At 33.7% G+C, this 27171-nt stretch overlaps 7 protein-coding genes across 11 annotated transcripts; 4 read left to right on the top strand and 3 right to left on the bottom strand.

Annotated features, from left to right (window-relative positions):
• Positions 1-256: 256 nt before the first annotated feature.
• On the top strand, positions 257-2821 carry Syx7 (syntaxin 7). 2 transcript variants are annotated; one of them, XM_018552155.1, is made up of 6 exons: positions 257-646; positions 782-897; positions 965-1034; positions 2033-2207; positions 2270-2494; positions 2573-2821. In XM_018552155.1, the coding sequence occupies exons 2-6, from the start codon at positions 789-791 to the stop codon at positions 2819-2821; spliced, it is 828 nt and encodes a 275-aa protein (XP_018407657.1). In that variant the 5' UTR covers positions 257-646; positions 782-788. The 2 variants fall into 2 exon arrangements, with proteins under 2 accessions (XP_018407657.1, XP_018407656.1); XM_018552154.1 differs by having other exon boundaries at positions 763-897.
• Positions 2822-3815: 994 nt separating this feature from the next.
• On the bottom strand, positions 3816-5531 carry Naxd (NAD(P)HX dehydratase). Of its 3 annotated transcripts, none has more exons than XM_018552160.1 (3): positions 5204-5531; positions 4056-5027; positions 3816-3890 (listed from the first exon to the last, which is right to left on the bottom strand). In XM_018552160.1, the coding sequence occupies exons 2-3, from the start codon at positions 5003-5005 to the stop codon at positions 3842-3844; spliced, it is 999 nt and encodes a 332-aa protein (XP_018407662.1). In that variant the 5' UTR covers positions 5006-5027; positions 5204-5531; the 3' UTR covers positions 3816-3841. The 3 variants fall into 3 exon arrangements, with proteins under 3 accessions (XP_018407662.1, XP_018407663.1, XP_018407661.1); XM_018552161.1 differs by lacking the exon at positions 5204-5531 and adding an exon at positions 5127-5161; XM_018552159.1 differs by lacking the exon at positions 5204-5531 and having other exon boundaries at positions 4056-5114.
• A 784-nt stretch (positions 5532-6315) lies between these two features.
• LOC108783567 (40S ribosomal protein S7) lies at positions 6316-8005 on the top strand. The gene is made up of 5 exons (XM_018552163.1): positions 6316-6396; positions 6613-6783; positions 7263-7444; positions 7655-7805; positions 7895-8005. The coding sequence occupies exons 1-5, from the start codon at positions 6382-6384 to the stop codon at positions 7970-7972; spliced, it is 597 nt and encodes a 198-aa protein (XP_018407665.1). The 5' UTR covers positions 6316-6381; the 3' UTR covers positions 7973-8005.
• Positions 8006-8507: 502 nt separating this feature from the next.
• Positions 8508-9249, top strand: LOC108783569 (immediate early response 3-interacting protein 1). The gene is made up of 3 exons (XM_018552166.1): positions 8508-8604; positions 8895-8996; positions 9076-9249. Exons 1-3 carry the CDS (start codon positions 8514-8516, stop codon positions 9129-9131), a joined length of 249 nt encoding a protein of 82 aa, XP_018407668.1. The 5' UTR covers positions 8508-8513; the 3' UTR covers positions 9132-9249.
• Positions 9250-10053: 804 nt separating this feature from the next.
• On the top strand, positions 10054-11563 carry LOC108783568 (60S ribosomal protein L9). Of its 2 annotated transcripts, none has more exons than XM_018552165.1 (4): positions 10054-10088; positions 10637-10775; positions 11016-11343; positions 11457-11563. In XM_018552165.1, exons 2-4 carry the CDS (start codon positions 10638-10640, stop codon positions 11561-11563), a joined length of 573 nt encoding a protein of 190 aa, XP_018407667.1. In that variant the 5' UTR covers positions 10054-10088; position 10637. The 2 variants fall into 2 exon arrangements, with proteins under 2 accessions (XP_018407667.1, XP_018407666.1); XM_018552164.1 differs by lacking the exon at positions 10054-10088 and adding an exon at positions 10176-10244.
• Positions 11564-12979: 1416 nt separating this feature from the next.
• LOC108783566 (uncharacterized) lies at positions 12980-14659 on the bottom strand. The gene is made up of 3 exons (XM_018552162.1): positions 14270-14659; positions 13544-14057; positions 12980-13462 (listed from the first exon to the last, which is right to left on the bottom strand). The coding sequence occupies exons 2-3, from the start codon at positions 14048-14050 to the stop codon at positions 12980-12982; spliced, it is 990 nt and encodes a 329-aa protein (XP_018407664.1). The 5' UTR covers positions 14051-14057; positions 14270-14659.
• Positions 14660-24417: 9758 nt separating this feature from the next.
• LOC108783563 (pro-resilin) lies at positions 24418-26325 on the bottom strand. Its single transcript, XM_018552156.1, has 2 exons — positions 26295-26325; positions 24418-25201 (listed from the first exon to the last, which is right to left on the bottom strand). Exons 1-2 carry the CDS (start codon positions 26310-26312, stop codon positions 24641-24643), a joined length of 579 nt encoding a protein of 192 aa, XP_018407658.1. The 5' UTR covers positions 26313-26325; the 3' UTR covers positions 24418-24640.
• Positions 26326-27171: the final 846 nt, after the last annotated feature.

Genomic DNA, 27171 nt, shown 5'->3' with positions numbered 1-27171 from the left:
CGAGAAGTTCTAGTAATAGGAGTAAAATAAATCCTTTGCATGTTGAATGAATTTTGTATTCTCTTTCTTCTCATTGTGCAAGTCCGTCCGAACGGGACATAAACGGTAGAAGAGGAATTCTCGTATTGGATGCGGGGTGTCACGTGCCCTAGGCAATCTCGTTTCCGTCGGGCTCCGTTGGGCTTCGGCTTCTGGGAGTTCGGGGCTTCGTGTCTTGTGTCGCTCGGAGCGGATCTCACGATCGACTGGTGATACGACTGGATACGATACGTTACGTTCGCGATTTTCGTTCGAGAGATTCGTCTCGTCCGCCCGTTATCGATTAATGCGAGAAGAAACTTTTGTTGTGTGCCTCATCGAAGAATTTCTCCTATTCGCGCTGCCGTACATGTCATGAGATACCAAAAAACGGAATCTGTTGCTACGCTAGCTTTGTGACTCATCGCGCGATCGACCCACTTGTCATTCTGTGTTGACAAGTGCATACTAGTGCGTATATACGCGTGACAGGAGTGGGATCTCATGCTTAAGCGATTGTCAATGTGACGCATTTTTTTCGATCGTGAGCAGCCTCCTCGTCCTCACCGCGTCATCAGCTTCGTCGCAGAGAAACGCCGAAGAGTGACTGTTACATTTACAATAATTGGTTAGTTCTATTTAACGTCATCCACAAAGAAGCCTTGAAAACTTTAATTTGGATGTATTAAATGTAATTTATGCATTGCAAAGATGTCTACGTATAATTCAATTTGTATAATTTAGCTAATAACATCGCTGATAGCTTAAAGATGGATGCCGGATTCTCATCATACCACAACGGTGGACCCGCGCGAGAACAGGACTTCGGCAGGTTGTCCCAATCGATTGGCACTTCGATACTGAAAATATCACAAAATGGTAGGTTCTGCAATTAACAAGACTGATTGAAAAATGTGAGATATTTATTTTGATGATTTGCTCGCAGTGTCTTCCATGCAGAAAATGGTCAATCAGCTGGGCAGTTCCACCGATTCTCAAGAACTCAGAAATCAGCTGTAAGTTATAAGAAGTACACAAATGTCCTTTTCCATCAAAAAATCTATTTTTATAAACAATAATATAACACATTCATTTGTTCGCAAAGGAAAACATCCAAATTTAAAACGATCACAAGACAAGTAAATAAGATATTTAAATATTCAGATCCTTTTTAACCATTTAATAAATAGCAAATATACAAAGACGTTTTGATTCACAGAGTTCTTTATCAATTTAAAATTAATTTTATATTGTATTTGCTATTTATTAAATGTTAAAAGGGTTTTAAGTATTCAAATATTTTATTTGTTTATCTCGTGGTTTAAAATTTTAATAGTCTGTTCTTTTATTTTTACACTCTCTGAACTAGTATACACGATATAATAAGTTGAAATAAAATAAACATACATTTGTCTTCAATTTTAACTTATTGCACAGTATAATGTTCCAGTTCAGAGATTACAGGAATAAAAAATAGGTATATTGATTAATGGATTAATTCTGGATCTCAATTCAACTTACTCTTTATTTTTTTCCAGTTCTAAGAATTAAAAAGAAACGAGTAAGTTGAATCAAGGTTAAAATTAATCTGCATTAGTAGAAACAAGCATGACAAGATTTAATTCAGTTTTCTTTTATAGTTGCTAATTTAAGACAGTTTCACCATCTCAGATCAACTTGATCTGTCCATTATTCCAATTATAGAATTGACATAATTGGAACCTAAGGTTTCATCATTGCTAAGATTAACATTAATCTTGGTTTAACTTACTATTTATGTTTTTTTAATTCTTAATTTTATATTGAGGCACTAGATTTCATAATATTTGTCATTAAGCAAAATTGACTATTGCAGTTGAAATGTAATTGACTGATCAAGCTGATCAGAGATGGTAAAACTAGCTCTTACTGATATTGATTTGATCACTAAAATATAATGATAATAAGGAGAAACCTAATTAAATATTAATATTATATATTCGCATAATTTAATGCACATATTGTTGTTTTACAGGCATCAGATACAGCACTACACGCAACAGCTAGCGAAGGATACTAGTGTTCATCTTCGAGACTTGGCTATATTAGCGAATAACTCTGGCTCTACGAGCCCTGGAGAACAAAGACAACGGAAAATGCAAAGGGAACGCCTTCAAGATGAATTTACCACCGCATTGAATTCTTTTCAGGTAAATATCGATATAAATGTATTTTAATATAATACATTAATAATTATTGTTCATAAATGTAGGCTGTACAAAGGCTAGCTGCTTCTAAAGAAAAAGAAATGGTTAGGAAGGCTAAAGCTAGTGCAGGTATTGCGCCGTTTGGAGAAAAGAAACAGGATACTCTTATTGAGTTGCAAGACAGTAGAACATATGGAAGTGATCATGCAAAACTGCAGCAGGAACAGATGCAAGAACAGATGAATTTACGAATGTTAGAGGAACAGGAAGCTAGTATAAGGCAATTGGAGGTAAGTGCTTTCAAGATTGTGAAAGATTTATATATATATATATGAATATATTTTATACATATATTTATCGTTTTGCAGAGTAACATTAGCGATATTAACCAAATATTCAAAGATCTTGGAGCTTTGGTATATGATCAAGGAGAGGTGATTGATTCTATAGAAGCATCAGTTGAAAGGACCGAGGTATCTGTTAGCGAAGGCGCTTCTCAAGTAAGACAAGCGAGTATGTATCAGAGTAAGCTACGCAAGAAGAAGTGTTTTCTTATAGTGATTGCAGTAGTCATATTGGCAATTTTGATTGGTATTATAGTTTGGCAAAGCAAGTAAAAGAAAAAACACAAAATAACATATACACACATATTTACATGACAGTGTACAGTATGATGGTACATGTAGTGCTATAAAAGTTTACTGCTAAGTTTACTAATGTAAACAATGGCAGAATCGCAGATCGGATAAAATTCTTAGTGACATTTCTGTCCAATCTTAATTATTTTAAAACCACGTAAGGAATAGCATGGTCATAGAAATGCAGGAAAGTAAAGAAATATCTTGCGAATTTAATCTATTTCATTGTGATAATCGTAGGTGCGAACTCTGATTTACGAATAAAGTTTTAACGGCATGTCTAAGGTTGCCGCAGTCCATTTGTACGTTTCAATACTCATCAGTGTATAATGATAAACTATATATATTATATATACGCGCGTATGATAATTTAGGTAACTTAACACAACAATAAGTAACAAAGCTAGATATGTATGCGTGTGATTGTGTGGAGTGCTTGTATGTGATGAAATAAGTAACAAAGTATGCTTGTTATCTGTAATGCAACTTTATGTGCCTGTAAAATATCTTAAGATTATTCCTAACAGAATCAAGGATGTCTGAGAGCATTATAGTACTTTAAAAACACATTACAGTAATTCATATAAGTTAATGTATATTATATTTAGTTTATATATAGGGATGTTGATTTTTGTTTTAAACGAAATATAATAAACAATATGTATATATAAAGACTGGTAAGAGCAAGCTCTAATTATTCTTACCATACAAATCTTACAATAAACAATAAAACTAACGCTTTTAGTTAAGGAGCTATGTCTACATTAAGAGACAAATATCAATAAATATATAAACTATATAATTTTATAAAAATATTTATTTATACAAACTTTCAAATTATTAACAAAATTTATATAAATATTGTAAATGATAAAACAAGTATATTTATATATTAGCGTTTATTTTCCTGAAGTCAACTTTCTAAATGTGTATATATATTGCAATTTATGTAATATATCCACCAAAAAATTTTGTATATTGTATATAAATGTATATGCTTCAGGAATCAATGCTTCGAGTTCGACCTCTTCCAATAAACGAGGAAGTTCTAAAATCCATAATATAATATGAAATAGTAATATAATTATTGATGCTTATCCGAATTTCTTTTACTTAATATTAGTATGTAATAACATTTTATGAAATAAAAAAAACAGTGCTATTTAGGAACAATGTAAGTAAAAGAGAAGATTATGATGCATTTGTGCGTTACTTGTCGCAATAAGTTTCAAAGATTTTGCTAAAAATCGGCTGTATCTGTTCCAGCATGTCCGAAGTTAACATTGCCCTCTGTTTTATTTTAAAAGCTGATGCGTTGGATTCTCGGATTAATCTTGATGCGGCGTAACACGCTATTATTGAAGGTGACAAGGCACATTCGCTAGTTCCTGCAGAGATAGCCCACCACCAAAATACTGCTAAGGAGCCAGATAAGAGGTCTCCCTGTCCACCACATCTTCTTCCAGAACCAGCCAATGCACACGATACAGTCTCAGTGCCTTTGTGACCATCTACAATCACATCCTTTGCTCCCTTATGTAGAATTATAACATTTTTCCCAAGAGTTTCCACCACGTGCTTCACGTCGGAAGCTTTAACTACAGGAGTAGGTGGGACAGTTCTGTCTAGTACTGCTTTGATCAAACGACTGAACTCCATTGCGTTAGGTGTTAGGATAACTCCTGGATAATCCTTTATAATTTCCGGCTTCTGACAAATCAAGAACAAACCGTCTGCATCGATAATCAGTGGCTTCCTCGCCTCTCGGCAGATCGTTATCAATTCAACGATCGTTTTGAATATCTTTTCATCCCTGCCAAGCCCAGGTCCAATCAGAATAACGTGCAGACGATCAAGCCAGGGTTTTATTTGTTTTATTGCATCCTGATGATCCAGAACTGGATGAACTATCGGCTCTGGACTGAATGACTTGATAGGAATACTAGCATCCTTTGCGCAAAATACATGAACAAGATCGGCACCAGTTCTTAGTGCACTCATGGCTGCAAAATACGGTGCTCCTGTATATTCGGTGCTACCACCAAAGATTCCAATTCTACCATCTTGACCCTTATACTTGGTATTGATTAAACTTGGTATCACCTTCCGTATTCCTTTCAACATACGTTCATCCATAGATGATGATGCAGACATAGTGGACATTGATACAAATCTAGTGTATTGCCTATAGACAAAATTACAGATGATAAGTGCCATTTTTGAGGCAAAGAAAAATATCTCTTAAAGTACACGAGTGTACATAATTCGAAAATTAACCACAAACCTTTTTACAAAAAAAAACTATGAAAGATTTTTTCACAGATCAAATTAAATATTCTTGAAATTTTTGCTCATCTTTACCTGCAATAATAACTGACAAAATTATTTCCTAATTTCTTCGCACAATGAAAGATGTCAAACAAGACGCACAAATGTTGCAAAACAAAATTGTCTGTATTATTCTTATATTATTACAGTAGGCTCACAATAGATCTGTCAGAACAATCTATTAAATTTGTCCTAGTTAATTTTAGTAAACTATTGACACTAGAATTTACAAATTCCGTTACAAAAAGGAGTAATCGTAATCTGGTATTGCGAGACACAAATGTAACTATCGATTTTGAATCAATATATCTTTGTCTTGCTCATCGGCCAAAACACATCGATTTATTCCAGTCACTAAAAAAATTGACGAGTCAGGCACGAAAATGCAGCGTCGACATAACCTCAAAATATAATAAGTTTCGCATGCATAATATTGTATTTTACCTAATACTTATAAAATATATTACTATATAATAATATATTACTATATAATAATATAAAATATATAAATAATATAAAATAATGTTACGTTATTATACTATTTATTAATATTATGTAACAATATTCTTTAAACTTAAACGTAATATACAAAACAATGCTGGAAAAGTTGTAAAATTAGTCACAACTAATGGAAAAAAAATACAATCTTTCTTGTTGAATTAAATATTTGCAAGTTGGTTGTAACTGATTTTGTTATACAAATCAAAGCAAATCAGACGACAAAAGATTTGCTTTCACATTTTCTCGACTGCATGATCTCAGTTTCTTCGCAAGAAAAAAGGAAACGATAACAAAACTGAACGAAACAACGATGTTCCTGAAAGCGCGGAATAATCGATCGATAATTTCCAGTTGAGAATTTCTAGATGTTGTTTTATCCTTGTTGTTCACGTATGATAACAAAGATAACATAACACCTGGGTGCACTCAGATGATGATTCTGAACGGCAGCCGTCTGGTCTCTCGTTAATCTCTTCTGAAATAAAAGGTTAGGTTGGCTTAAGCTTGGATTGGGACTCATAAATGAAAGATCAGACTTCGACCAATCAAATGACGCGGATTTCAATTTGCTTCGTCCCGATTGGTCGCACTTAACCTTTAATTCTCACCAAGTGCGCCGATACATGCTTAAGCTTTTTTTGTCCTCTGCGAGCACGTTGTTCTAGCTGCATCCTGGTAGAAGCCAACGGTACAGAAATTCCTCGGAAAGGATGAGTCTTGGCAAAGTACGTATTTTCGAGAATTTCACTTTAATTTAATAAAGCTTTGGAACTTTTAAGGATGTGTAAAATATTTTTGATAAGTACTTTTTTAAACTTTGAAATGTATGACAAATTTTCTTCCTCGGATCACACATGTCGTGCGATTATGACGAGATTCCGTAAAGTTTTGTGTTTTTTTTATGGGTACAAATTAATTTCTCGATCTCAAAATCTTTTCAGATGTTGACGACGAACGCGAAGATAATTAAGAGTAATGGGGGCGAACCCGACCAGTTTGAGGTTAGCGTTTCCCAAGCCCTCCTTGAATTGGAGATGAACAGCGATTTAAAGTCGCAGCTGAGAGAACTCTACATCACGAAAGCGAAGGAAATTGAAACAAATAATAAGAAGGTAAAGTTTTGTTTCTTGCAACTTGCTTGTTATCTGAATCCGTTCTTCAGTATGTTTTAATATTTCTTTTGTTAATTTAAAATTTTTAAAGTTAAGTTTGTGTTATTTATTTTTAATTGAAATATGAGTTCTTAAATGGGTTACTGTTTTTCATATTCTTTTATTTATAATCTTCAAAATTCACCAATCAACTAAAAAACAATAAACATGATAAATGTTCTAATCAGAATTGAGAATCTAGAATTCAGAACTACGAATGACTGCTCTCTTATAGAGCCACATCTTTCTTATGTTAAAATTATTTTTTAATGACTTTATGTACTTACAACTTTATGTATACATATGTTAATTAAATTAACTTTAGTAATTACTATTATTAAAGTAGATATTAAAGTATAAAAGTATTTATATTTTAATATATTTTGTGTATAATATTCTTCCAAGGAATTATTTTGACACAGAGCACTGTTTTCTTACAGTCCATTATTATTTACGTACCTATGCCGAAGCTAAAAGCATTCCAGAAAATTCAGACACGGCTAGTACGTGAGCTAGAGAAAAAATTTTCTGGAAAGCATGTGATGTTCATTGGAGAGCGTAAAATCTTGCCCAAGCCAACAAGGAAAACACGAACCAAGAACAAGCAGAAACGTCCTAGAAGGTACAAAAGCAAAAAAACAAGATAAAAATTTAAATTATGTTTTGATGAAATTAAAAGCCTGTTTTTTTAGTTGAACTATTGTACAACCTATTATTTCTCTTTTTCTTTTTATATTGAAGAAAGAAGAGAAGAGGATAAATTGTACAAGAAGTTCAGCTAAAAAGAACGTACTTTAACTGAACGATATATCTATGATAAATTTTTTTTCAGCCGTACACTGACTTCGGTTTATGATGCAATATTGGAGGATTTAGTATATCCCGTAGAAATCGTTGGCAAGCGTATCAGAGTCAAACTCGATGGATCGCAGCTTATTAAAGTTCATCTCGATAAAAACGAACAGACAAATATTGAACATAAGGTGATTATTTATTCTCTTTTATTTACAGAAAATATCAGTTTTATTGTTTGATCACAAATTACTACTAATCTTGATGTATCTTTAAACAGGTCGACACCTTTGCTTCTGTTTATAAGCAGCTGACTGGACGGGACGTCACATTTGAATTCCCTGAATCTTATATATGATAAATGTAAGAAAAATAAAAATATTTTAATCTACATTTTCATTTACATACTTTTTTATCTGACCTTATTTAGTATGTTAATTTTATTGTATATACAGAAATAATTACATGGGAGAAGAGGGGGGGGGGGGGGAGAGAGAGAAAGAGAAAAGGAGATTCTCAATAATATATATATGTATAGAAAATAGGACAAGGCAAAAAACCACTAAGATCCAGGGGATAAAACTGCTGTTAAATACAGCTTTATTTACAATTTAAATATTATTTAAAATTTAAATAAATTGCGTTAAAAATATTGATAAATAATTTGATGAGAGATATGATAAGGTGATACATATTTTTTTATCAGCAACTTAAAAATAGTACAATTTATTAATTAATCTAAATAAAAATTATTTTTTTAAAATTTGAAAAAAAGAGACAATGTAAAATGAAAAAAGTACTGTAAGCGCGAACTTCTTTCATAAAAGAAATAAGTCTGTAATAGTCGGTAATGCTGGTATTATTCGTATTACCGAATTACCGATGACAATTCTAACAATATGGCGTTCACGTTATGGACACTCTTCGAAGCAACTCTGTTATGTCTGAATGCGATCTGTGTTTTGAACGAGGAAAGATTTCTCGCTAAAGGTGATAATTAAGCATACATTTATTATATTTATTTATTCAAATTAATTTATAACTGTATATATTTTTAACGTAAAAAGAGATTTAATATTATAGGTTATAAGTTTCAATTTTGAAGAATAACGTTACCTTTTTCTAAATTTATTATGTTTATTATCAGTCAGGGATTAGTAAAAAAATTATTACAATTATTATTAATTATTACATTTATTATTACATATTAATTATTACATATATTAATTATTACGTTTTATAAAATATTACGCTGTTGCACTTTATAAATCATTTTACAGTTGGTTGGGCGTCATGGCAAAATGTGCAAGGATTTGGAGAACCTCCGACACCTAAGTCGCAAATATTAAATCTTATAAGGTCCATACGAACTGTGATGAGGGGTAATTATAATGAAAGACTTACGACTATATAGCATCGTGATTCTTGTACAAGATTTCTACATAATGTATTAATTTTCAGTTCCTCTGATATTCTTTAATATCTTAACATTAGTTATGAAGCTCATATTTGGTTAATAAAGAAGAGGTATAGGACAAGAACGTACGAATGGAATATGTTATGTGCAAGTCGAAGTGTTGAAAATGATGCGTGTACACAAGAGAATCTATTAAATTATATTATTTTTACTTTTACAGTTAATTTTTATCCTGTATGTAATTTGAGTCATATGTCAGTTTGTAAGAATTTGATTGAATGGGATTTTCTATATAAAATATATAAGCAATGTGTATAATAATATGTATTTTTTTACATTTAGATTAATTATTATAACACAATATTTTATAAATCCAAGCATAAAAGCACAATTTAAGTGATATATTTTAAAAACAAATTTGAAAAATAAAGGCTATGAATCAATGCAAGATGTATATTGTTAATATTAAAATTTAATAATATAAATTTAACATACAAACATTTCAACCTATATTAGATCATCTTCAGTGCAGTTATAATCAGTTAAAATATATAAATAAATAAAATTATCTATTTATAAATACATTTATAATATATATACATTTACACAAAACTAAATAAAAATTTAATACTGATGTAATAATTAAATAATTAAAAGAATTGTAACATACCTCAGAAATATAATTATATAATTTTATATTAATTATTATTTATATTACTACAAATATTCGTTATAATATATACGCTATAAATACATTGTTTACAATTTTCATATTACTATAAAATAAGAGTTAAATCGCAAATAAAATGAAATAAAAATTCAGATCAAATATAAGGACGGGTTCACACCTTGGCGGAAAAGCGGAAAGCGAAAGAGCAGTAGCCAGAACTCGCGTTGGTAGTCGACTTTCTGTTCTATACTACTTAATACCAACGCGAGTTCTGATTGGCTACTGCTTTTCCATTTAGATGTGAACCTGCCCTTATACAAGAGCTACGTTCGGTAGAGATGCCATCTTAGTATTCCGGTCTTTCTTTGTTTGACATACTGTCGTAAGGTAATAAAGTTTTTGTGATGGAAAGTATTTTATAGAATTCCGTCAATGCGTGGAATGCAATAATTTGATATTATATATTTTTCGCATTGTTATTTTTTATACTTTCATAATAAAATATTATTTTTTTGAAAAATTTGAGGCGTCTAGCACGACAAGGTGTAATATGTGTGTCTATAATTCTTTACAACTAAAAAAAATTACATGTATTTTTATTCTAATTAAAATATATAGTTGAAATTACAATATGAAAAATTAATGTGTAAATTTGTGGATAACGCAATTGTTCATCCATTTTAATTTATGTGATCATGTGTTGTGAACAGTAATCTATTCTAACCTATAACCACTATATTTGATAATCAATTTGTATATTACAGTAAATACATTACACAGTAATATTTTTTTATTACAGTTTTAAGATACTTTATTTAATGACGTTGAAATAATTTTTATTTATATTAGCACTTTATTTGTTATGATAATTTAGGCGTAGATCAAATATTACAAATGTAAATATATAAATTTTAATATAATTATTTATGTTACAGAATGAAGCAAATAGTAACTAATCAAACGGTAAAAATCCCAGAGGGATTGACTGTTACAGTTAAATCCCGTCTGGTAACGGTAAAAGGACCAAGAGGTGTATTGAAACGATCTTTTAAACATCTTGCACTTGATATTCGTGTAAGTAGAATGTTGTTACTATAAAATTATGATATTATTAAAAAATTATTCTTTAATAATTCTTTTATAATTTTGACCAATACTAAAGTAATTATATTTATTGTGATGAGAATTTGGATTCCCCTTCATTTCTTATAAATGATAAATCCACATCTGAAATATTTTTTCAATTTACATATATTAAAATACAGAACTTTAGTATTTATACCTTATGAGTTTGTACTTTTTGTTTTATATTAGATGGTCAGCCCGAGATTACTGAAGGTAGAGAAATGGTTCGGTACGAAGAAAGAATTAGCTGCTGTTCGTACTGTATGCTCGCATATTGAAAATATGCTTAAAGGTGTAACAAAGGGATATCAATATAAAATGCGAGCTGTGTATGCTCATTTCCCTATTAACTGTGTGACTACAGAGAATAACACAGTCATAGAAATTCGTAATTTCTTGGGCGAGAAGTATATACGTCGTGTCAAAATGGCAGCAGGTGTCACTGTTGCAAATTCTGGCAAACAAAAAGATGAATTGATTATAGAAGGAAATTCCTTAGAAGATGTATCTCGTTCGGGTAAATACTTTATATATGTATTATTAGTTTTTGAACAAATAAATAAACTTTATTTATAAATTAACTTATTTATTATTAACTTAATAATCATGATAAATGTATTCTATTTTTAGCTGCACTTATTCAACAGTCCACTACAGTAAAAAATAAGGACATCAGAAAGTTTTTGGATGGACTTTATGTGTCTGAAAAAACAACAGTTGTACAAGATGATGAATAAAGTCTTTAATATATAAGTAAATAATAGAATTGCACGTATTTTTATTGACCTATTATTGGAATAAATTTACAATTTTTCATTATTTCTATCAATGTTACATTGATACTTATACATTGGCTGCATTTAGCAGAAAAAACAGCTTTGCAACTGTTGTAAAATTTTTTAATAAATTTTATAATATAATAATAATTGTAAAAATTAATGTACGTGTTGCATAAACATATCATTATTTAAAAAAATATATATAAATTATAAAAAAAAAATATACTTAATACCGAAAGTGAAACAACTTCGACTTCTTTACTGGATGTAGAAGATGTGCACAAAGCTGCCTGCGAAAATGACATATTTGATTTCGAAGATCTAGAGCTCGCAAAAGAAGCAAAAATGTTGATAGAAATTGAAATAGACACTTACACGATTGACAACGATGAGGAATGTAAGGAATTTGACGAAGGAGGTACATTTGTCAATATAAAACTGTTACTTTTGAATTCATGTACATATTAATTATACACTTCCTTCTTCGGTACAATATATAACGTAGAGTATTAATTAATTGTAAGAGTGTAACTACAATAAAAAGAAATTGTATATTATTGTATTATATTATCTAGATATTATTATTATACTATAATAGTAAAATTATTATATAAATTTTAACAATAAGGATAACACTTGTTGAAGGTGATTATTAGAGGATAATTATATTAATGAGCAAAGAAATGAAAAAAAAAAAATATCGAAAGACTGTGTGACAGTATTTTATTTTTATTGTTATTCGTTTCATGTTAAAATTCTTTAGAAAATGAGGTCTTTGATTTTATTCCCACAAACGAAGAGCTAACACTTCTGGAAAAATTTGAGAACGCATTGAATGCATTGGCCGTAAATAAAATTGAAGAGGAAGCATTATTATATGTTACTGGATAAGTTGCTCATAGATTTTAGACATAAATATGAATATCTTGGAATTCCAGCAAATTCTCTTCAATCCACCAATGACTGACTATCCTGCATCCTGTCTATATCCTTCTGAAGATTTGCAAGCAGCATCTAGCATCATGAATGAAGCATTTATAAAATTTCATGGGGCGACGTTTAATGCGGAACCATTCATTTTCGACAAATTAACGAATATAATCGGCCAAAGAACGACACTTCCGGATGAAGTACTATCGTGCTTTGTTCGAACGCGAACATATATACGCCTCAGGCATATTAATACTTTTATAAAACGACAAAATGCGTCAAGAAAGGAAAAGAAGAAGAAAAAACATATGTACAATTATACAGCATATAACTTTCCTATAATTTATTCTTTTTGTTTTACTTTATTTTTATTTTATTATTGCTATAAATTTTTTATTTTATACATATATACATATTATATATATTTTTTTTATTTTTACTTTATTATTCAGGGAATATTTTTACGTCGTCGTTAATTTTTTTCTCGCTGTCTCGCTCGCTCTCGTGGTACGTAGTTCCCGCAGCTCGAAAATGAACGTTGGTGCCACTATTGATTCCTTGAGTAGATTTCAGATAGAGCAACGTTGCTTCTTCTGATCGTTTCTTGTCCTCTGATGAAGTATCTTCTTTAATGTTAGCACATTCTATTATTTTGGTATTTAATTCTTCTAATTTATTCTTAAGTATCTTCTTATCATGCATATCGATCTTATGTGTATTTTTATTAAATATTATATCTGGATTCAGACGTTGTAGCATTTTTTTTGCAGCGTTTTGTTTAGCAGTCTTCTTAGAATTTGCCGAGCCTGTTTCACATAGTGATCCCAAGCTGACTTCTATAACAAATATTTTCGAGTGAGATAATCCATCCTCATAGAGAAGTTTATACTGAAGGTTTTGTGTTGGTATTTGTTTTTTCCAAAACTCCTGTATATAGAATAAAAATTGTATTATTCTGATGATTAGTTTTTGAACTGTAATATTTGACAAATGATTCATGAAACTTACTTGCAACATTCCAATGTAATTATTGAAGTATTCATCTGGAGTGTCAGAAACTTTTACAGAGTTTTGTGGTATGTGCTCATTTGGAGTGTTGAAGACTTTTGCAGAATTTTGTAGTATTTGATCATTTGGAGTATTGTAAACTGTTGTAGGATTTTGTAATACATGTTCATTTGGAGTGTAGTTGACTTTTGCAGAGTTTTGTGATTCATCTTTATTTGGAGTGTAGTCAACTTTTGCAGAGTTTTGTGGTACATTTGTAATTGATGAAGTAACTACTGGTAACAAAATTAGATTATTTGTAGCCAATAGTGATAACATGTTTCTTGCAGCATTATGCTTGGCTTCTTTTTTGCTTCTTCCTGTACCAGATGTTATCATTTGTTTACAAATCACGTCACATATAAATTGTGTTTGGTAATCATTTTTTTTTTCGGAAAAACTATAAATAGGTACAGATCCTTGTTTAACCAACAGCTCTTGTAATATGTTAATTTCTGACTTAGCCATCTTATAACTGCAAAATATACAAAAAATATTTTATTTATAAAATATAATAACACATATTGCAATCAGATAGAAGAGTTTGTAATTATATTTATGAATATGTGAATATAATTTATAAAAAAAAGAACAACCAAAATAAAACATCTCAAACAATTGTCAAATTTTGAAAAAATTATTTTTTCCTTTGTATAGCCGATGAATCTTTCCAGAATATTCTCATACCATTGACAATACAATGTAGGATGAAATTGTTTGACGCAATTTCGATTATTCCATGTGACTATATGGAATAATCCGTTCACTAAGGGTAGACCAGGTAGGCACTGGTTCGAAGCCTTCTTAAAGCATCATCCTGAGCTTTCGCTTCGAATACCTCAACATCTATATGAAAGGCGAGCTCAAGTTACTGACAAAAAACTACGTGGCTGGTTTCAAGACTTTCAAGTAGAGCCTATAATAGGCTCTCTAGTTTCAAGAAGTCAAAGATTATCTTCAGTCAAAAAATCTTTTGAATATTGACCGGTCTAGGATATTTAATTGTGATGAATCAGCTTTTTCCTAAATCCAAAGGGAAATAAAATAATAACGAACAAGAAGTCTAAATGTATCAAATATATGTATAGTCAAAGGACTGACCGATTTGATTGAGATCGATAAAGTAGATTTTTATCGTCCGCGCTTACGCCCTCTGTAGGCCAAGCACTCACCCGCTGTGCTTAGTTTCACCGTACGCCGGCAAACGCGTGCCGTGTGCATAGAACTTATAAGTTCTATGGCCGTGTGTCGTTACTAGTAAAAATCGAATTTTTCGCGATAGTTTATGATAGTGAAGCCCTTTGACTATCAATAATTATCGATAGTTTTTGATAGTTTTCGAAAAATTAAAAAGAAAATTTTTTTTATAATGACGCAATTAAATAAATTAATTAAATATGTAAGTATATAAGTATTATTTATACAAATAAAATACTCAAATTTTATATAATTTTCTACAATAAAAGTTATCTTTCAATTCAAATTTTTTTTTAAATTAAAAGATACTTAAATTTATTTCAAAAATTTAGAAATTTTGTAACTGTTTAAATTAATATAAAAGATAATTTCAAATACGATAAAATTAAAATATAATAAAGAAGCGCATTAAAATATTAATTACTTAATTATTGGTATAAAATTAAATTATATATTAATTTAATAAAATGTTGCTATTAGTTATTAGCACATATGTGATTTAAAAGTAATTTAAAATATTCTGTGTGTTATGTGATTTGTAACTTTCAACAAGTTTGTGAAGAAAGACTTTTATCTTTAATTTTTTTTAAAATCGCTGATTACTCAAAAATGTTGACTAATTTTTTTTACTATTTTGCCATTATTTATGACCAGAGTCGCGTAAACCGCACGAAAGGATTAACCAACCGGTTTTAAAGGATATATACACCTTGCATAATTCTTCTATGAGATAGGCACTCTTACATACACCGCGTTGCTTGAACAGCTGGAAACGCGTGGTAGGTCGTAGCTTCCGCTCATTTCCATTTCAATTATTCCTTCCCGGATCATTTGAATCGTAAATAGCCTGGTCAACGGCCAGCACATAAATAAATCGTCGCGGAAGATCGCCGGGCAATACGCCGATCGGCGCTTTCCTCCTTGCGGATTTACGAACGTAGTATTGCTCGGGGAAGACACACTCGATGATTTTTTTCCAACTTTCTCCCCTTCCTCGGCTTTCTCAGGATGAAAGAAGAAGCATCGTGCTGGGACAATCAATGACTGTTATACCGTGTTTCGTCGTGCGCGAAGCACGTAAAGACTTGTTAGCATTATTAAACATGACTTGCGCGAACGACGTTCGCACAATCGTCTCAACGCCTCACTACATTTCCTCACCATTCCATCTTTTCTTTTTGTTAACACTAAAAACACCTTGTGCAGTTAACACCTAGATTTTTTACAAGAAAAATCAGGAATTCTTTTTTTAATACTTTATTTAAGTTTTTTTTTAACAAAAGACATATATTATTATCATATAAAAAAAGTAAAATTCTTATTTAGCAAGATTAGGATTAATAATTAATATTATAAGTAATAATGTTTACATTATGATTTGAGTATTGTAATCAAAATTAATGTGTTTCGTCGAAATGTAATTAATTGATTTATTTATTCAGAATATATAATTTTATTAATTCTCCATATATATATTATTATATGTATTACATCCGTTTATGTTCTCCTCTAATTCTATTTAGTAAGTTAAATACATATATCTTTCTAATTATAATAATAATTATTATAATGATTATAATCAATTGCACGAAACTGAATTTGTCTGAAGATCGCTTTTACTTATGCTGCAGATTGTGCTACCATAGATATATGGAATTTTAAGTAAACCAATGTTGACCAACGTGTTGCCACAGGATTGACTACAGATCAACTCAAGAATTCAACGGAATCATAAGGAGTGCCGGTGATCCTGCAGCGTGAGGTAATGTTATAACGGCATGGATCGTTTTTACCCGATCCCCAACAGCGCACATTGCTAAGATGCAACGTCCATCATGGTTGTGCAAGAGCGTCTCTTGCCCGATTTTGCCGTACATTGCAATGCTCATCGCTAGCGGTTCAACCATTCGGTCTGCTCGATTCAGGACACGTGCGCCGATTCACCGTGCTCTTAAAGTTAGCTCCGTTCACTCGGCAGAAAAAATACTTACGAAACTCCCCCTGAGAGATTCCTCGTGGCCGACTCTTCGTCGAGGAAAGAAACGCGAAGGTATCCGAAAGACAGCCTAGGAACGTCCTTCCTATACACAGAACGTTGAAAGAATGTTGCTGAGACGTTATAATGTTGAATGTTGAAGTGTGAATGTTTTTTCAACGTTGAATCTTTATGCTGATTTTTCTTCTGATTCTTTCATTGATTGCTAATATTGCTAGAATTCTTATATACCACAGAATGTTAAAAGAACGTTGCTGAGACTTCGCAATGTTAAAGTGTGAATGTTCGCAATGTTAAAATGTGAGTGTTTTTTTTCAACATTGAATTTACATTTCGCGATGTTAATTCAATATTCTACGTTACTAATATATATCGATTCAATATTAGTGTGCTGTATGAGTTTAGGCATTCAGAGATCGAAGGATCTTTTGAATGTCTTTAGAATATTCCTTGGAAACATTTCTGGAGTTGTATGGGTAAAATCGCAAGACTGACGGTGTAGAAATAATTAGCACGATTTTAGGAGTCGACATTTATAATGGTTGCTTAATTATTGTATTGAAATTAGCTTCCATTGGGGACTTTTGTTATTCACAACGAGAAATGCTTTTGAGCAGAGAAGAGACGGAAACGATAACGATGAGTTCGGCCGACACGTCGACTTTATAGTGTGTCCGATGAATACAAAAATTTGTAACTGGACTACAAATTGTATTTGTTCAAAATGTTTATGTTAAAAAAATGTAATCATATATTTTTTATTCAAAATTTTGAGTTTCTAAAGTTATTTACAAAAAACTATGATTATTTAACGAGTATTCATATTTATTCAAAGTATTCAAGCCAAATATAAACTGATAAAGAAAGCTCTGATAAGCAATTGTTATCTAATAAGCAATTGTTATTAATATGATATAATTTTACATAAGTCCCAAATGAAGAGTTGAGATAACATATAGTTTTTATTTGAGATAACGTATTACTTTTATCTTCAATTTATGTAACTATATACCGTGCCATGTCATTAATCTGCCGTTACTAATGGAGGATCACTCTGTCGCTTTCATTGTTTTTATAGATCCTGTTTTCTCTTGTAGGCTTGCAAGCTGTGTACAAATAATACAGAGTAGAAGTGAATACGGAAATAAAAATATTCGTAATCATATTTAAAAAATATTTAATCAAATGGAATAAAAAAATGTTTATTCGTTTCTTGATGAATAAAAAAAAGTGTATTCGAATAGACATTTACATTTATTTTTATTAATTTATTCGAATATTAGGTGTATTTATCGGACACACTATACTTTAAACATCTTTCTATAGTCACAAGTTAGAGAGATTGTTATACTTTGTAAGAAATATTATCTCGGATATAGTGAGAAAGTTTGTAGGTCTTAAATACAATAATTTGAATGAGCTTCTGCTATTATTCTTTAGTATTATTCCCGCGAGAGACTCCCATATTTCTCTCTCTCTCTCTCGCCGCGGGAAATGCGCGCAAAATGAAATCACTCTTTGCTAGCGAGAATAACACGTCGTATCGCCGGATTGATTTATAGCGAAGTACGGCATCCAATTAAGGTTCGCGCAATCTAACGACGTGCAATCCGACGCAATTCTGCAGTTACGAAAAAAAGAAGAAGACAAACGAGAGGAGAGAATGGGAGCAATTCGTTGGAGATGTCTTCACAACTCTTTCCTCACCGACGACTAGGGTGATCTATTGTTAAGCAATACGCGCGTATACTTGGCGTGCCCCTGCCAGAAGTGCAGAAATCAGCGAAAGTACGTACGGGGGAGAACCAGCAGCTATTGTACGTCCGGTCCATTATATTTTTACGCGCCTCGACAAATTTGCTTCCCATAATTGGAAATACCAGCATTGTTGGTACATCGCACGTTTCCTTCCTCAACACTCCTCTCCTCTTTATATGAATCTTTTCTCGAGCCACAGTTTGTGATACTAAACGATCCGTTTCGAATTCTCAAAGTTCTTGCGAGATTTCGTTTTTTTTTTTACATCCTTCAGTGAGCTTTTGCTTCTCCTTAAATCAGCTCTTAGCTGAAAGACTGTCTTCAGCACCAAAGTAAATTTTTTAAAACGTATCGATAATAAAGGATATTCATTGTAGAGATGACGCATCAAATAACAATTACAGACGATTACAGGTGTTCCATTTTCTTTCAGAGTTGTTATCGCAGTAGTATAACGATGTAGATTCTATAGAGATATCTTATCATTATTTGAGAAACAAATCTCTTATCTCTTTTTTCATACTAAATGGGAGTTATTAAATGAAAAGTTTTATAAAAAACATTAGTCATTTTCATTACTTTGGTTTTTTTTATGTAGTAGCTTAATAGTATTTAATCATACTACTGTCAAGTTTTCGTTTAATTTATTTTACCAAATAACGTCTGATTGTTTTCAAAAAGTTACGTTTACTGAATACGTATTGCTATAAATTAAATAGAAGCTACTTTTTTCTTATTACAGTAATAATACGTTTCTGTTTGGTTTTTATTGCAATAGGGAGCGCAATTAATTTTTATAAATTGCTGCAATCTATTCTCTAACTTGCATATAGATATTATAGATGATGCAAAAAGCAGGCACGTAATCAAGGATATCATAACAGCTCGTACGCGCGATCGAAGTGAATCGTGTGTGCCGGTGTAACTGGAGCGTAGATCATCGCGGCATATTTCTCTCCTTTCGCATGTCGGTGGACGAGCATCTCTTGCAAAATTCCCCGGAGACTCTCACACCGCGTGTATATGCGCCTCACCATCTCTTCGTCCTCTCCTGTCCGATCTCACCGTATAACTCCCTGACGCGAAATCGCACGCGCGGCACTTTCCCTGCCGTGGACGTTGCAGGTAGACACGTAAGGTCTTTCGGGACAGATAGCCTGGCTGATACCACGCTTTCCTCCGTCTCCCACGGAACCATTTTTAATAGGCACTTTGTAGTGGAGTCATCACTGTGTTTCCGCACGTCTCGCTATCACGCAAGTCGCCTGTGCAGCGCCAGCTTTGTATGTACGACGCGACGCTTCGCTTCTTCGCGCGATCGTCGTGCTATTATCTCCAGAATGCACATACGAGAAAATCGCCTTTGGAATTACAAAATTATCCGCTTCACGTTGCTTTACGCACATTTGTACAAATAATTATATTTAAACAAGTTGCTGCATTGAAAGGAAAAGCTGACTAAATATGGCACAGCCTTTTTAATTAATTGCAGTAGCCAATTAAAAATGCTACGCCATATTTTAACATCTATAATAATTTGCTGCAGTGGCTAATCTTTCCTTTCAGTGAGAATGTCAACGTTTTTTGCAACATTATTATTGCGCTTGAGTGTCCCAATTTTTTTTATTATAATTACTTTTTTATTGTAATTACTTTCAAATTTATATCTATAGTTAAATTTTTACTTCAGTAAAATTGTCTTTTTTTTCGCGTAAATTCTATGTATTTTACGAAAACACTTCTCACGTTAGAAATGTGTTTCTGATGACGTGAAAATGATTTCAAATACATTTCCCGTTTGACATGAAGCATTACTTTTCTTGTTTCTCCGTCCCGTTATAAATTTGTACCTGTCTTTTTATCAGCCGCTTGTCATTGACGTCTTCGAAAAGACGCTCGACAACGCGGAAATAATATATCATGTCGATCGCGCAGAATAGCAACGTCGTGGAAGAGCAATTGTCGACAATCGCTTCACGGAGATACAGTTTATGCAACCTCCGACGGGAGAAGATTGGATGTAACTTCTTATTCATCGACATTACATGGACTCGATAAAGTCATTCGACAGCTCCTCAACATTATCGACAAATGTTTCACTTTATTGGCACTCACTCTCTTACCTAACCATTCTCAGCCTGTACCGTTTAAACGTAATATCAGCGTTTTCCCGTTACCTAACGCAACGGATCTATAATTTATGAAATTTTTCCTACGCGTGCACGCGTAAATACCGTAAATCGCAATATCGTGCGAAGGTATATGCGAGGAATTCAGAGAAAACTTTTGTCCGTGGTCAAGAATCATTTGTGAGTTAAATATACTTAATTCGCAAAAAAAGCAATTCAGTCGATAATGATTCTATCTATAGGAATGTTCGTTTTGCCTGCATAAAAAATTCTTCGGTTTCCCATATCTGTTTTAAATTTCCTTTTAAATTTTATCATGCTTTTAATTTTTAGCTGAGTAATTAATGATACATTTTTTTAATGCATTTGTGAATTAAAAGAGTCTGTTCAATTTATATTTTATGTACGCGGAAAAGATGGTTTTGCTGAAGTATGTAAAAATTTTTAGTTAGATATACACAGACCTGAAAATAATTGGATCATTAAAATAATTATGTAGCTCAAACTGAAATGTCAAAACTTTTTGCAGCATTACTCCTTATATTTGAGATTCCAACGTAATTATTTTGATGATCTAACAAAATAATTTCAGATTTGTATCTGACTAAATTTTTTAATACTTCAGCAAAGTTCTTTCTGTGTGTTGCTTCTCGCGAGTATCCGTCCGCCTACGACAAAATTAAATTTCGTGCGGTGACTCAATCCAGCACCAACCGCATCTTAATTAACTCTTAATTTTGTGATGCCTTGGTTACCCACAATTTTGCGTGATATAAAATTACTTATTTTAGTAACTTTCGTGCAAATTATTTTTGCTATTTACGAGTGAGAGCCGCGCTGCATACAGCAAACATGTGATCGTAAATTTACGATGCGCATCTATTGTCTCCCCTTAGAACTTTAAATTACTCGTTTATTATTCACGGAGAAAATCTGCAATCATTGTAATGATTTGTCGTCATAAGCACACGAGAGTGGCACTACATATGGAACCACCGCTGATGAATGTCGTCATAAATGTCTGCGGCTGCTACCTACAAAACATGTTAATTAAGTGTTTTCAAGATAACAGTGTCTATAAATGACTCTTCGTTCAGAATGATTAACTCAGCTACTAAAAATGCATATTAAACTATTTTTTTAGCTTCTCGTTTTGGTCACAATTCTAGAGATGGTTTGTCGTAAACGAAAGAAACGTCGATCCTTTATTGTTATTAAATTATTATTTGATTATTTCTATAAATCTTCATTTATGCTCTTATTCAATATCGTTAATTTAACCAAAGGCAATGGAGTTAAATAATTTAATTTGGGAAAATATGTTAAATTTGATTCAAATTTATAATAGAATTTATTATTTACTGAGAAAATACATTAATAACTATTGTATATAAATGATTTGTATTTTAACACATATGGAAGTCAAAAATAACAAAATGTCGAAGGGATTGGATTAGCATTGTTTCTTTGATATCTAACAGTGTTTAATTAATTAAATTTTAAAATATATAATCTGACAAAAAAATTAACAAATTTATAATTGCGACAATGCAAATTGGAGTATTTTAAAGGTTTGATTTTTTTGCTAAAAAATAACTTTCTTAACATTCCAGAGAAAATAGTTAGTTGCATACCAAGTTGTGCAGACACATTTGTGTCTTCTCATTTTACGGCGTGAAATCTCTCCGAAACATATACAAGAATAAGTTCATTTACTCAAACGACTTACGTCATTCTCCCTGTAATCAAGAAACTTGAGGAGCTCTGATGTTAATCTCAGGCATTACTCGAGCGGGAAGAGAAGCGCGAATCGTCTCATGATCGTGATGGCAGGAAACACAACGAGAGAAATATACATTCTCGACATACGAGAGAAAAGGAGAAAAGCGAGATATCTTCGCTTCCCACTTATCCTTCCGGATATCCTTTGCCCAGGTAATCTGAAGAGATCCACATCGTCTCTATGCGAACGCAAAGCCACTTTCGAATCTTTACCAATGTCTGCAGATCCTTCTCTCGCTGTTTTTTCTCTTCCCCTCCCTCTTTTTCTCTTTCGTAACGTGCGATGCTCTTTTGCGATGCGGTTCTTCTTCGTGAGACTTTACATGTCCAGATGGAGAAGCCTCCTCCTCTCCTTTCCTCAGGCGAGGCTAATGCGATACCTGCTGGCTCGCGGGTTCGCGAGTGAAAGGAGAAAGGCGCCGATCTCTCGAAATGTCGACGAAGAGAAAGAGAAACGATTGGATGTCTTCAGTAGATACAGCGACACGGAAAAAAACCATGCGAGTCGACCCGGAGGACGAGCGTGCCTTCGGACGGCGGTCGTTAGGTCATAGATTGGGGGAACATAGAATCATGATAGAATCGCGATATGTAATCGCTATCGTCGGCGGCGATTGACAGAGGAAAGATGAGATTAGGGACAACAAGGAAGAGGGCAGCGAACATGCCGGGAGCGAAGCGTTCCGCTGCACAATGAAGAGGAGAAGCACACGGGGTTTCAACGGTGGCGACGTTCTTTTTTTATTCTTTTTTCTACAAAAAAGCCTTTATACAAGTACAAAAAGATGCGTGGTTAAAGAGTAGAGCGTTATGTATAAAAAAAATAGTGTGTATTTGTGGCGTCGGGTGTACGTGTTGCTCGGACACGGCGGGCGTCCGCTTTGTAATCCGGATCGCTCCTTTTGTGCCAGATGAATCTTCTCCTCTTGCGGACAGGTAGAGGTCGATATTTCTATGCGAAATCGACTTTACTCGCGCGTGATGACTCCGAGTATCCGATTCTTCCAATAACTTCTTCAGGATTAAAAAAGAAACGGTTCGAGAGTCATCATCTTTTCTCATGAACCAGAAACTGGCTCCAGACGTCTCGGATTAAAGATTTCTTCGACGGAAGAGCTGGTCCGCGTTACAACAGCGGACGCCGCGGTACAGCGACGTATTTTTATTTACAAGGCGCATTGATACCGCGCTGATCACGTCTTCGGCTTGTCGGCCTCCTCCTCCTAGTCCTCCCGCTCCATCCTTTCTATTGTAATATGAGTGTCCCGACGAAAGCGAGTGCAATCGTTGGGGATGAAGTGTGAAGTGTATTTGCGTCAACGACTACGCTTGTCCGCCCCTTTGACTTATCACTGTTCCTCGATTTTTCGATTCGCGGACACGACGATGCGATTTTGGTACGATAGACTTCGGCACCGCGCCGACTGCCCAAGATCATCTCGAGCGACCCTGTCCCTTCCGAAAATGGGAGGAAAAACAGGGTCGGAAAAGGAAGAAAACTGGGCTATACGTTCACTCCCGCGGACCCACCGAACTTGTCAAAGCGACGACTATTTGGATTCTCGACAAGTCAAGGGGCCCGAGGGTAGGATATTGGTCCACGTTGTACTCGGCGCTACCTTTTTGATGGATTCCGGAAGACCCTGATCCGTTGAAGCGACGACTATTTTTATTCCCCAACGAACCAGGCGTCATCCAATTGGTTCCCGTTTCTGCTTCTCGCGTGTGTCTTCGTTCTGACTGGCCCAATTCATTGACATTGATTAGTCAGTGGACACGTTCTGAAATTGCGAGGTAAGCCAAGTAACGCGGATAACACGATGATCCAACTCCTTTTGAACAATCTTCGAATGTTGATCTACGTGAAGCGATTCCTTACGACGATTTGACTTCCTAGCATCGACGACCTTCCGAGTTGCAAGCCCAAGGAATGTGTCACTTTGGGAGAAACTGGTTTGATTATACGGTTGTGATCTTCTTTTCCTAACATGCCAGATCTTCTTCGTGAGTCTTTCTTGCGTTGGCGAGATTCGGCTGCATCGAAACTCTCGGAAAGTAGTCGTTGTCATCGGCCGGTGCCATTATCCTCCACTCTTTCTCTCTCTCTCTCTCTCTCTCACACATTCTCTCTCTCTTTCTCTCGCTCATTCTCTCTCTCTCTCATCATCAGTATCATCCAAACCAAAGTGAAATTCCTTAGAACGGCGCACCATAGCTACTGGACGGCCTGCTAGGCGCTCCGTAACTGGAGCTGGGCGCTCCGTAGCTGGAGCTGGGTCCGCTGGGGTAGCCTCCGGGGCCTTGGCTGACTTGATTGAATTGGGCCACCTGAATAGCCTGCCTGATGCCTTCAAGATCGATGCCTACAACGCGAGTCTGATAGCCGGGCACGCCGTATTGCGTTGATGGGGCACCGTATTGCGACGACGGTGGAGCTCCATAGCTGGAACTGGGAGCGTATCCACCTCCGCCACCGCCACCGCCGAATCCGCCGGTCTGTTGGGACTGTAGTTCCTCCTTCAGAAGAATCTGACGGATCTGCTCGAGCAGAGCGCCGTCCACGGAAGCGCCTTCGCTAGTCTGGTAGCCGGTGGACACTTGGGTGTAACCACCGCCGCCGCCGCCGAAGGAACCACCGAAGGAGCCACCGCCACCGAAGGAGAAACCACCGCCGCCACCGGAAGGTCTGCTGTAACTGTAACCGGAGGACACAGGCGGCTCCGCCAGGGCGAACCCTGCCAGACCGACAATCATATACTGTAACACAGAAAGGAATTACTTTAGTAGGACAATGGACTTATTTTAACCCTTTGATGAGATCTATATATGTCTAATTATAACTATAATACAATCGAATTATATTATATACATGCTTAAATTATATACACATACACGCACATGCTAATACATATTTGCTGATTATTCAAAATGATACAGAGTGTAACTCGTATCACATTTTTCAAAATATTCAGTTAAACATTAAATATTAAAAAATTCAAATTTTTAAAGGAAATGCTTATTTAAAAAAAAAACTTTCTATAAGTCACATTTAATATTTTTAAAAATAGTGTATATATTTTATTTATGCAGAACTTATTTTTGGAAATTTTTCAAGTTTTCTGATTTAAGTTTATTTATAAAAGCAAACATCAATTTTTAATTTTATTGTCACATACTTCATAATTAAAAAAGAATAAGTTGTGGAAAATATAAAAGTATATTTAAGAGTCGAATGTATACTATTTCGACAAAAACTTATGGATTAGAGATTTTTTAATTTAATTTTGAGTTTTTAGAGATTTTTTATTTATTTAGTCTTAATTGTGAATTTTATGAACTATTATAAATTTGTCGAGCAGTGTAACTGGAATAATTGTGAAAAATCAATGACTGGTAATTATTCTAACAAATTTGACGAATATAATTAAAAACTATGATATTTTTTATAGCTTTCGTTAATCGTGACTTTTTAATTCCGTGTCATCGTCGCTACTTCAAGTAAGAAATTAAAGAGATATACGATTGAAAATGAAAGTACTATCGTATCAAACGTCTATCAACGAATTAATGCGAAAATTCACGTACAAGCACAGAAGTGATAATAAAGCAACAATAGGGATGCAAAAATTAAAAAAAGAGCACTCGCTTTTTCTACCGATCATGATCTCAATCACTTGATGCGTTCTTTACACTCTTCCTTTCACGATTTCTCCCATCCGCACGCATACGTACACTCATACACCATATTTCCTTAATCGCTTTCATTTTCCTTTTTCAGCCCTCTGCTCTCTCCATTTCTCGCACAAGTATAGCTTCGTTAACGTAAGTATGAGAAAAAAAGTGTGCTTACCGCGATCAGAGGATTCATGTCGGCTTCTGCGATGCCGCCTCAGTTCTGTGACTTTGTGGAAGGTAGACCGGAGTCATTTATACCCCCCAGGAGAAGCAGGGGGATATACGTGCCCCCACGAAGAAGAGACGGGGGCCTCTCAAGTGAGAGTAATTCAGTTGTGAGACGATTCTTCCCTCTCCTCTCGACCGCGTATGTCTCTCTTCTACTCTCTGTAGATCCCGAACATCCACCTGTCCTCTTCGCCGAAGAATCGCTAATGTACTCGAGATTTCGGACAGTCTCCTCTTGCGAAACTCTTAGTCTCTTGATAGTCCCTACTTGCGTCCTAGACCTAGACTCCTCTAGTCGAGTGCTTTGTCGTTACGGAGAAGTCTTGTAGTCCCGTAAAAGATTACGTCTACCTGCCAGAGATTGGTTTGCGTGTATCTCTTATATTTTCTATATTCCTCTTTGCTGATCGTGACTAAAAATAAATCTGTTTTCTGTGGCTGAACTAGTATACACTTTTGAAACTTAAGTGAGATAGGTATATATTTGATAAATTTAGCGAAAGTGAGAAAGAAAGTTCTAGTACAAGAATAAAAAACGGATCTAATATGTGGGCGATTAGAGTGAACAGTAATATACAAATATAACTTACATTTGTAAATCATGCTAGAGGAATTAATGTTCTTTCTGAGAATGGTTTTTTTATATTCTGTAAATATATACATTAATGGTTGTCTGGATTTGAAAAATATTTTTAATTTATTAGGTTTTATCTTCTCAAGGATTATAAGCTTAATGTAACAATTTTTGAAATTTTTATCGCAAAAGTGATATATTCACATTATAGGTCTATCTATTATGAAAAAAATTACATATTTAGCTTTTA

Source organism: Cyphomyrmex costatus, unplaced genomic scaffold, assembly GCF_001594065.2.
Source record: "Cyphomyrmex costatus isolate MS0001 unplaced genomic scaffold, Ccosl1.0 scaffold1540, whole genome shotgun sequence".
NCBI lineage: Eukaryota > Metazoa > Arthropoda > Insecta > Hymenoptera > Formicidae > Cyphomyrmex > Cyphomyrmex costatus.
Note: the sequence above shows the minus strand (reverse complement) of the source record. Positions and strands in the feature narration are given on the sequence as shown.

Excerpts from the sequence above, each read along its gene's own strand:
- Syx7 (XM_018552155.1), top strand. The coding sequence starts at position 789 with ATGGATGCCGGATTCTCATCATACCACAACGGTGGACCCGCGCGAGAA. Across the intron at positions 898-964 it reads ACTGAAAATATCACAAAATG|TGTCTTCCATGCAGAAAATG; the intron begins GTAGGTTCTGCA and ends ATTTGCTCGCAG. Across the intron at positions 1,035-2,032 it reads CAAGAACTCAGAAATCAGCT|GCATCAGATACAGCACTACA; the intron begins GTAAGTTATAAG and ends GTTGTTTTACAG.
- Naxd (XM_018552159.1), bottom strand. The coding sequence starts at position 5,059 with ATGGCACTTATCATCTGTAATTTTGTCTATAGGCAATACACTAGATTT. Across the intron at positions 3,891-4,055 it reads TTTGAAACTTATTGCGACAA|AACTTCCTCGTTTATTGGAA; the intron begins GTAACGCACAAA and ends TATGGATTTTAG.
- LOC108783567 (XM_018552163.1), top strand. Across the intron at positions 7,445-7,654 it reads AAGCAGAAACGTCCTAGAAG|CCGTACACTGACTTCGGTTT; the intron begins GTACAAAAGCAA and ends ATTTTTTTTCAG. Across the intron at positions 7,806-7,894 it reads AGACAAATATTGAACATAAG|GTCGACACCTTTGCTTCTGT; the intron begins GTGATTATTTAT and ends ATCTTTAAACAG.
- LOC108783569 (XM_018552166.1), top strand. The coding sequence starts at position 8,514 with ATGGCGTTCACGTTATGGACACTCTTCGAAGCAACTCTGTTATGTCTG. Across the intron at positions 8,605-8,894 it reads GGAAAGATTTCTCGCTAAAG|TTGGTTGGGCGTCATGGCAA; the intron begins GTGATAATTAAG and ends ATCATTTTACAG. Across the intron at positions 8,997-9,075 it reads CATACGAACTGTGATGAGGG|TTCCTCTGATATTCTTTAAT; the intron begins GTAATTATAATG and ends ATTAATTTTCAG.
- LOC108783568 (XM_018552165.1), top strand. The coding sequence starts at position 10,638 with ATGAAGCAAATAGTAACTAATCAAACGGTAAAAATCCCAGAGGGATTG. Across the intron at positions 10,776-11,015 it reads ATCTTGCACTTGATATTCGT|ATGGTCAGCCCGAGATTACT; the intron begins GTAAGTAGAATG and ends GTTTTATATTAG. Across the intron at positions 11,344-11,456 it reads AGAAGATGTATCTCGTTCGG|CTGCACTTATTCAACAGTCC; the intron begins GTAAATACTTTA and ends TTCTATTTTTAG.
- LOC108783566 (XM_018552162.1), bottom strand. The coding sequence starts at position 14,050 with ATGGCTAAGTCAGAAATTAACATATTACAAGAGCTGTTGGTTAAACAA. Across the intron at positions 13,463-13,543 it reads ATTACATTGGAATGTTGCAA|GAGTTTTGGAAAAAACAAAT; the intron begins GTAAGTTTCATG and ends TTCTATATACAG.